Below are 9,467 nucleotides of genomic sequence, written 5' to 3' on the forward strand. Positions count from 1 at the left end.
TTTCCTCCGATTGAAGGAAAATATTTTCTTTATCAAGAGAAGGGAAAATATTTTCCAAAATTCTTTCTCCACCTCACCCACCCACCTACCTAACCCCACCCCTCTAAATGTTTTGGAAAATATTTTTCTTATGAACTCATTTTCCTCCGATTGAAGGAAAATATTTTCTTTATCAAGAGAAGGGAAAATATTTTCCAAAATTCTTTCTCCACCTCACCCACCCACCCTACCTAACCCCACCCCTCTATCCAAAAAGGCTTTTTTTTCAAATTCCTGCCGAAAAAATTATTTTTTTTACTGTAATTTTTTTTTACAATTTTAAATTTCTGTTTTTTTATTTTTCTGCACCACTCACCCCAACCCCCTGCAAAAAACATATTTTGTTTTTACTTTTTTTTTTTGTAATTTTTAAATTTATGTTTTTTTCTGCATCCCCCACCCCGCAAATTTATTTTTTTAATTTTGTTTTTTGTAATTTTAAATTTCTGTTTTTTCGTTTTTCTGCACCCACCCACCCTCCCGCGAAAAAAAAATATATTTTTTATATATTTTCAGTTTTACTTTTTTCATCTTTCGGTTTATAGGTTCGAAATTTTACAAGTTCTAAAGTTATGAGTTTGGAGGTTTATGTGTTTGGAAGTTTACGAGTTTAGAAATTATAAAGTTTACGAGTTTTTTCGGAAGTTTATGAAATTTGTGGGTTCGAAAGGTTGTTGGTTCGAAAATTTATGAATTCATGTTTATTGTATCTAAATTATTTATGAATACTCTTGAGAAATTATTTTCCTTAATTTGCGTACCAAACACCGAAAAATGAATAAGATTATTATTTTTTTTCTAAGAAAATATTTTCCGTTACACCAAACACGCCCTAACTTGCTTACTTTTTTTTTCTTAATGGAGGTCCCCAGCTAGGCCATGGCCTTCTTGACCCCCATTGATCCCGTCTAGGTAAATTAAGTATCTAACTTGCTTTCTGAAAATCCTATAGATGATATATAGGAGATATATTATGTCAGTGCTTTTAGCAGGACAGATTTGATTTCAGATCATTATCCAATGATTAAAAAAGATAGATTTTTAGTTTATCAGCATTATCATTATCATAGAATTTGCAGCATATGGCTAAGTAGTGCTATCATCACCTTATAAGTTAGAAGCATATGGCTCCTATCTATTGGAAAGTTCAGTGTATATGGATTACTTATTAATTAACCACAGATTGATTATATATCGTGATGGATGCACATTAATATTTTCTATTGTTGGTGACCGGAGACCGATGCAGAAGTTGTGGGAAAATTCAATATTTTTTGTTTAAACAATGTATTTATATTAAAAAATTCATTAAATATGTACACACATTAAATTCAAATCAAACTCATTAGCACTTGAATTCATAGTTTTAAATTTTAAAACCTATGAAATTGAAATTATGGTTCCGCGGTGATTGTACTTAACGAACTTAGATGACCTTAAGAAAATTAGGAAATGCATGCAAATCTAGAACCAAAAATTTTAAAAGAAGCATGAAGATTCGCAAATCAGTAAGACGGGCACATAAATAATAGAATAAAGGCATCATATTATTATTAAGTAGTTTGTAGTGCTGGTGGAAAGGTTGCCCAAGAGTAAATAATTAATTATGCATATATTAAATAAATGTTAATTTCTGAACGTGATTTTTATTTCAATGAATTGACAAATTTGACTGTAGTTCGATCGTTTTTAAAACCATTATTTCACCACTTTGTTTTCATCTAAGACTATTTTAGGTACCGTTGTGAATAAATGTTTCAATCTTTAGTGTGTTTTGGAGATTAAACCCAAGAACTGACTGTGAGATTTGAGTCGGTATGATTTGATTCGTCTTCTTCTACTGAGTGCTCGAGGGGATAGAAAGAGATTTGTGCCGAACTATAAATTTATTTTTTATGTAACGTTTTCCACATTATTTCAAAAATAAGTGGAGTATTTGTTTGTGCAAGCTATCCCACTAAAAAAGTGGGAAATTTTGAAGTATTTAATTGCTTTTCTGTGGATTATAAGCCAATAAACCTGTACTAAGCAGCTCTTGTGATTGTTGTTTTCTCTTTTTAAATTTTAAACGCAGAATTTATCCACCAGCTATGATTTCAGTCAAACTGGTAAAGCTGACGATAAGTTCATTAATAATTGTAGAAAGGTCTGTTAGTCCTCATCATCTTCCTTTTAAACGTCCCCTTGCATTATTATTCTTTTTCTTTATCAGAGGGGTTGCTGTGATGGTAAGCAACCTTCACTTCTAACTAAGAGTTTGTGAGTTATAGTCATCCCAAGAGCAAGGTGGGGAGTTCTTGGAGGGAAGGATGCCGAGGATTTATTGGAAACAGCCTCTCTACCTCATGGTAGGGATAAGATCTGCGTACACACTACCCTCCCCAGACCCTACTAGTGAGATTATACTGGGTTGTTGTTGTTATTGTTGTTTATCCTTGTACATGTTTAATTCACAGGATAAGAAAACAAGTATGAAAAGCTTAAAGATTTAAAATATATACACACCAACAGTGTAAAAAAAAATTTCATTGTCAGTGCAGTTAGCAGGTTCTCACACTACTTTTCACATAATCATGTTGGGCTTGATATTTAAGAGTTACCTATTATTGTAAACACCGGGGCGGAGGTAGCGCACGAGCTACAGGTTCCGACGAACCCATTAGCTTTTGTTCAAACCTTATATTTGTCTTAAGTGATTTGTTGAATATATATAAAGTATTAATTTAGAACCCACAAACTTAAACGATCTAGAATCTTGAACTCATAAATTTCAAATCCTGGCTCCGGCTCTGAACAGACATATACGCTATCAGTGCACGAAACTATAAGCAAAAAAAGGAGATAGTATTATGTCGAAATGGGTATTTAGGCTGTCTTTTTTTGGTCCTTTTCTTCCATAAGAATGTACATTCAAGTTGTCTATATAGACTTTTATAAGCGGTGTCATCATTTGAAGAAGTGAACAAATAAATAAATTACTATAACGACAAGAAGCGTCATTTTTTTTTATATTTATACTCAATATTTTTATTTTTCTTATTATTTATACGTACATATTTACAAAAACAATTGACAAAACGGTGTCACGTGACACCACTTGAGATAAGGTGCATACGCCCCTGTATACAGATCAAGATTCTTCACATTTCTACAGATAAAATTAAACAGTACTATGGATTTAACTATTGTCCCCAGAGGTAATGTGAACCTTCCAACGTAGTAACAATGGCGGATCCAGGATTTTGTGCAAGCGGGTTCAATTTTAGAAGTACATAACTTTAGTCGTAAAATAATAGTTGTCCAGTGGGTTCAAATAAAATATTTATACAAAATTTATACAGTTTTAATTCTAATTTTTATATATATACATTATTATTTTTTGGCGAAGCGGGTTCAGTTGAACCCGCTAGCCACCACCTGGGTCCGCCACTGCGTAGTAATAGTATTTTCTTGGGAGCAGAGGCGGAATCAGGATTTAAACTCTATGAGTTCTGAATTATAGGATAGCGACGTCAAGTGTTAGCATCAGAATTCTGAATTTAAGTTTTGTACATATTTAGTGAATTTATTTTATACAAATACAAGGTTTGAACTTTGGACTAAAGCTAGTAGGATCGGCCAAACCCGAAGCTAGAAGCTTGGGAGGTCTATGGAGGATAACAAAAACATAGGTTTGAGCTGCAAAAGTACATATGATGCTCCATTCTGCTTTGTTCATATGACCAACTTGGAATCCAATCCAATAATGTTGTGTCATTTGAAGAGTATGCCAAAGAATCAGCAGAGGAACAATCTCCTTTTCCAGAAAAGGAGTCATCACTATGAGAAGAAGGGACTGTGTCACTTTTCAAAGTTGATGATTGTTGTTCTGAATTACTTGTGTTACTGCCAAAGGATTCTGTCACATGAAACCAATAATTTGTGAGAAACGGCACGGGAAGGGAACAGACATTAACTTATATAAACTAATTGCGTGAAAGAACTTTTACACTATCAGATAACCTAAAGGATAGTTACAGGTAATTAACTGTTCATAAATAAGTGGAACTAGCTTAAATGCTTGAAAAAATAAAGCAGGCAATCCATAATAATAACATGTGAAGTACACTGATAGTATAAAAGTTTTTTATAGTGCAGTATATAAAAGTTAAAGCAGAATCTTGTAGAGTTGTAGTACACCTTGTTTGTATGTTAGTGCTTTCTTTCTTAAATGACTTTTCCAGTAGTTCTTGATTTCGTTATCAGTTCTTCCTGGCAATTGTTCAGCTATCTTTGACCACCTGTAAATTTAGTAAAAAGAATTAAGTAAACAAGTGAAACAATCTTGGCCTGGAAACAGGAAAAGATTCTTTCGGCGTTTGGATAGCAGAAAGACAATTAATTTGTTGTAAAGCATTAAAAATTCTTATGAAGAAGGAAAAAGCTTTACTTGTTTCCAAACTGTTTCTGAAGTTGGATTATCAGATGTTCTTCACCTGCAGTAATATGACCGTGCTTTAGATTGGGACGGAGATAGTTCAACCATCGCAATCTGCAGCTTTTCCCACTCCTCCTCAGCCCTGCATTAAAGCATATTCCAACACAGTTATTTAATGCTTCGGGTGTGTTTGGTACAACAGAAGTAATATTTCAGGAAAATGTTTTCATGAGTTAGTCATCTTTTAGTAGTGTATGGTTACCAGAAAATGTTTCTTATCAAATGACTTTCGTCATACCAAGCACACATACGTTTCAGTTTAAAGTTTTAACATTTCGGCATAGCCAAATTATACCTGAAGCCTTTGCTAACGCATCCCAACGACGTTCTCCTAACATGGCTATAATCATAACCAGACTCTCATCTTCCTCTTCAAGCCATTGCCCTCTCCGCAGTTCGTCTTGGTGCATGGTTAGTTTGGAAGCTATTTATGGTTGCCACAACCTAAGAAGGTTACCCTCCTTATATAGGGATGCCGAGGTGGCAAATTATATGATGGATAAAAAGAGAAAAAGAGTACCAGAAGATCTTACCTGGCAAAGTAGGTGGAAAACATCAGGTTATAATGGAATCTGTGGTCAGCTTAGATGCATTCATCTTCTCAATTAAGGCTTTCATTGGTCATCAATGGATATTTCAATTTTTCATATCTAAAGGATGGAGTTGTATCTCCCTTTTTACATCACCACTTTTGGTACAGTACACTAAGGTTGTCTGCTACAGAAGCTCTTTAACACTATTCTGTTTGCATAAAAGATTTTGTCTCATTCATCACAATAATATAAACCGTAAGAACTTTAATTAGGCATGTGCTTACATAGAAAAATCAAGATAAGCATGAGGTTTTGGTGCAGAGTAAAATCCAATATATGCATCTCTTGTCGGGGAGACTAAATCTTATTGTGCTTCACAGCTTTTTGTTTGAATTGAAACACTAAGACAAGTTGAATATTACCAATACTGTGAAAACTGCTCACTTTGTAAGACATGTAAAGACGGCCCCCAGCTTTCAAAAAAGATGGAAGGCTTAGATCACCTTAGCCTGAAATGTATCACTCTCTGCTTAAATTGCTTTTCAGTTCTTTTTTACTTTAACGGAAGTGTCAGGCACGTTAACCATTCAATCGGACATCTGCTACCTCCAACCAGCAGATATTTCGGCAGTCTATCAAAATAATAGAAATTGAATGTTGTCTTCTATGAATTTCACTACCCACTTCATTGACCACTAGGTTGCACCTACCAAGGCTCAATTGTACTTATATTCTCTCCTTGCAGGTTCCGAGGAAGAACCGCACCCCAAGGAGTGTGATGTATACAACCTACCCTAATGTAAGCATTAATGACTGAATCCACAGTTTGAACCCGTGACTTATAGGTCACACGAAAACAACTTTATCATTGCTCCAAGGTTCCCCTTCTCAACTCTACCACTATCATCACCTTATTTGAAAGTCAATATATGATAAAAGTAAGGCATTCTACATAGTAGGCCTTCATTGTATATTCTTTTTTTTCCATATAAGCAAGAAAAAACCATTGTATATGCACCTTTAATTGATTCATTATCCATGATGAAAATCTGATATTTGGGAGATGTTACTGAATAGACTAAAAACATTGAGCCTGTATTAAGAAGATAGCATAGGATCATGGAATTGCCACAAAAGTACAACAAAGTTTAGCTCAAATGTACAATAAATTTCAAGTTTGGTAAAGTACAAAATAGGACCTCAAATAAGGAACATTAGATGTAGGATTAATCCAACAGATGATCTCTAGAACCCGCTTCACTAGTTTTTGACAAGTCTCAAGTAGTTGGTATAATGGTGAAATTCCAGCCACTCTGATCGAATGTACTAGCGATCAATGAAAGATTTGTTCATAAGATCAACTGCTGAATCCATGAACTGCAACCACGAAATTAGCAAACTGTCAAAAAGGTAAAATGACACTTGTACCGTATGTAACACAGTTCTCCAGCTAAAAAAGTGCATTTGTGTAATAAAAGGTCTATTTGCACATTCTTGATTATACTGTCAAATGTCTAATGAAACTTATACTAGTTAGGAGGAAGGGATGAGCAGCATCGTCTAATTTGCTAATTAGCCAAATCCTCCAATGAATGCATTTATAATAACTACACTCATCATGTTGATTATAGTTTTCACATGTCACAGAAAATGAAACTATCTACTCCACCTTCAGAGATCAACATACTTTTTATCACCTTCTGTAAAGGTTGATCCTTCAGGAAAAGTTATTAAAGAAAGGCAAATAGGTGTCACACGCTGAGTAAAAATATTTACTGGTTAATTACCATCAGACAATCTTATTTGACTACGAAAACCAATGTACATACACATGCACTCGGTTTATGTGTATGTGTATTATGTCAATGAGCACTAATATCCATCATTCTTCGTTACAAATGAGTGATAGCACCTACTAACCTTTCTGTTAATATTCCCACTTTAAACAATACTGGTCTAGAGTCCAAAAGAGCAAATATACTTCAGAAAGCATGCTAACTTCCTAGAGAGTTTATGAGAAGGAATATACATCTGTTTTAATGTCAATCAATCAATAACGGAACCAATTAACTGCTTTGCTTTCACAAGATCTAAACCTGTCACAAGATTCGTCTCAATAGCATTCTACTTTAGATACTTGGAATGCTAAACTAGACAAAGTGAAAATTTACCTTCCCAACTGACTTTAGTTCTCGCCCAACAGGTTCAATAAATTTTAAATCAACTTCAATGGGCCATACCTGCAGGCAAATAGAAAGTAGGAAAGGAGCATGAAACACTGAGCGCTAGGACTTAAATGAAGAGGCACAAGAGAAAAGCCAAAAGATAATTGAGATTAAACATATTTAGCACATAGAGCATACTCCCATAAGTATTTAACAAGTACTTTTCATGTGAGCTCCCCGCTCCTACAAGACATAAAGGAAATCGAATCTCATTTCCTTCTTTACATGTACTGATATGCAACATCGTCATTCCCTTTCCCTAAAAGTGCAAAGTGGTTTTGAGCCGACCATCAGTTCAATCTTAACACAAATACGGCTGCTAGAACTTTCAAATGCTAATTGCTCGGAAGATTTCAGCATGACCAATTTAAATCCCCACAGCAGAGTAGTTTTATAATTTAAAAGATGCAACCATCAGACTACATAGTAATGCTTGAACTCGGAGAACCTAAATTAAACTAACAATGAAAAGCACTGGACCTGCTTAATGAGCTAAATAACATCACCAAAAGCATTTTCTTTTTTGCTTTCCTTTTTCTTCTTTTAACACTTAAATGTATGAAATTGAAGAGACCACTATGAACAGTCAAATTCTAATTAATTATGCCCTACAAGCTAGCGATAACTACAACTGGACTACAATCGCAAGCTTACATTAAACAAATCACCAGTCCGACATACAAGCTAGGTTTCCTCATTCAGAATTCTACTTATATTACATGACAACAGGCTAAGCAGTGCAGCATCAGACTGAACTAATTAAACAGAGCAGTCATATAATGGCCAAAACAAGAAATAAAAAGGAAAATGAACATCCATAAAATTATAAGGAAAAAGTCAAGACAGAATTTACCATCTTTAGACTATCAATTCTATCACATTCTCCAACAAACTCATAGTTCTAGAAGAGAATAGGCTCTAATGGCAAGAAAACTCTAATCTTTGAAAATTGTCATTGTCGTCTTAAACACGCATTAAATAAAGAAAAAAAAACAAGTTAATTTGTGGAAACAAATAGAAGCACCTTAAACCCCAGAAGCTTAATAGGTGGATTCTGTCCAGGAACAATGCAATCAGGACCTGCTGCTTCTACTATTGCCTCCGTGCCCAATCCGCTTCCAATTGGATCTGGGTGCTGCAATTCCCACCCAAACAAACTTACACCTTTTGAAGTAAATTCCCTAGCCTCTCACCATCCCATCCCCACACCCCCAAAAAAAATGAATTAAAGAAATACCACTTCAACACTCTTTAAGTATGCACTACCATATACAAATCAGAGAAGTTTATGTGATGTTTTCGTCAGGCCAGAAGTTTAAAAAAAAAAGAATTGAAACTTGTAGTCTAAAACAAGTTATAGATATTTATGTAACTACAAAAAGTTTAAAGTGATTTTTTTTTCCTAAATATACAAAGGTGTTTTTTTTTTTTTGAACAGACATCACATAATTCGGGACAGAGAGAATAAATATGCATTCCACTTTAATTTGTAATGTTTCTAAATGAACCTTCATGATGGAGAGAACATAATCGGAATGAGGGTTTTGAGGAAGACGAAGAATATGAATTTTGGGGATTGGTCTTGCACCAGAACCAGCTGCTCTCCACGGCACATCTTTCTGTAAAGCAGCAGCAGATCCTCCTCCACCCATTTAACGATTATGGGTTTGCCTGCCAATTTCTATTGAATTCTTCTTCTATTTTGCAGTATTAGTATAAATAAATGTAGAATGGCAGTGAAGAGAAAAATGATGTGTGAATGAAGATGAATAGAGCAATGGATTAGCTATAACAAGTGGCGCTAACTGGGTTTCAGGGGAGGGCATCTGTTTTTGTCATAGTCAGATTTTTTTGAGGTTTAAAAAATAGAACTCCTCGAGTTACTGAAGTATTAATGGAAATCATATAAATGTAAGAATAATTGACAATGATAAATCAAATCGTCAGAGAAGAATGTTATGTCAATATTTTAGGATTTGTTACTTTTTTTCTTTATAAAGAGATTTTATTTCATTGTAATTGATCTCAAATTAATAAAAAAAAATTCTTACTTTTCTATGCAATATTATTATTCTTCTTCTTCTTTTATTATTTTATAACGCATTATCGGCACGAGACTCAAATCAATTAAGTAGATGACGATTGTTTTAATTTGTAGATATACTATTAATTAGTTGTCTAGCATTTGAGAAA

The 9,467-nt window shown here is 34.1% G+C and overlaps 2 protein-coding genes across 5 annotated transcripts; both read right to left on the reverse strand.

Annotated features, from left to right (window-relative positions):
• Positions 1-3,561: 3,561 nt before the first annotated feature.
• Positions 3,562-6,384, reverse strand: LOC107826448 (myb-related protein MYBAS1-like). Of its 4 annotated transcripts, none has more exons than XM_016653429.2 (6): positions 6,249-6,384; positions 5,050-5,257; positions 4,812-4,940; positions 4,469-4,598; positions 4,219-4,319; positions 3,562-3,937 (listed from the first exon to the last, which is right to left on the reverse strand). In XM_016653429.2, the coding sequence occupies exons 3-6, from the start codon at positions 4,924-4,926 to the stop codon at positions 3,687-3,689; spliced, it is 597 nt and encodes a 198-aa protein (XP_016508915.1). In that variant the 5' UTR covers positions 4,927-4,940; positions 5,050-5,257; positions 6,249-6,384; the 3' UTR covers positions 3,562-3,686. The 4 variants fall into 4 exon arrangements, with proteins under 4 accessions (XP_016508915.1, XP_016508913.1, XP_075103191.1 ...); XM_016653427.2 differs by having other exon boundaries at positions 4,812-4,960; XM_075247090.1 differs by lacking the exon at positions 6,249-6,384 and adding an exon at positions 6,068-6,142 and having other exon boundaries at positions 4,812-4,960.
• LOC142161606 (uncharacterized) lies at positions 6,146-9,151 on the reverse strand. The gene is made up of 4 exons (XM_016653431.2): positions 8,783-9,151; positions 8,299-8,409; positions 7,221-7,289; positions 6,146-6,426 (listed from the first exon to the last, which is right to left on the reverse strand). Exons 1-4 carry the CDS (start codon positions 8,924-8,926, stop codon positions 6,376-6,378), a joined length of 375 nt encoding a protein of 124 aa, XP_016508917.1. The 5' UTR covers positions 8,927-9,151; the 3' UTR covers positions 6,146-6,375.
• Positions 9,152-9,467: the final 316 nt, after the last annotated feature.

The sequence above is a fragment of the Nicotiana tabacum genome, chromosome 24, assembly GCF_000715075.1.
Source record: "Nicotiana tabacum cultivar K326 chromosome 24, ASM71507v2, whole genome shotgun sequence".
NCBI lineage: Eukaryota > Viridiplantae > Streptophyta > Magnoliopsida > Solanales > Solanaceae > Nicotiana > Nicotiana tabacum.

What these genes read in the sequence shown, in the direction of transcription:
- LOC142161606 (XM_016653431.2), bottom strand. Translation starts at nt 8,926, where the DNA reads ATGGGTGGAGGAGGATCTGCTGCTGCTTTACAGAAAGATGTGCCGTGG. An exon ending in TTAAGCTTCTGGGGTTTAAG is followed by an intron (nt 7,290 to 8,298) that starts GTGCTTCTATTT and finishes ATTTGCCTGCAG; the next exon opens with GTATGGCCCATTGAAGTTGA. An exon ending in AACTAAAGTCAGTTGGGAAG is followed by an intron (nt 6,427 to 7,220) that starts GTAAATTTTCAC and finishes TCGTGGTTGCAG; the next exon opens with TTCATGGATTCAGCAGTTGA.
- LOC107826448 (XM_016653429.2), bottom strand. Translation starts at nt 4,926, where the DNA reads ATGCACCAAGACGAACTGCGGAGAGGGCAATGGCTTGAAGAGGAAGAT. An exon ending in TGCGTTAGCAAAGGCTTCAG is followed by an intron (nt 4,599 to 4,811) that starts GTATAATTTGGC and finishes GCTTTAATGCAG; the next exon opens with GGCTGAGGAGGAGTGGGAAA. An exon ending in AGCACTAACATACAAACAAG is followed by an intron (nt 3,938 to 4,218) that starts GTGTACTACAAC and finishes TTCATGTGACAG; the next exon opens with AATCCTTTGGCAGTAACACA.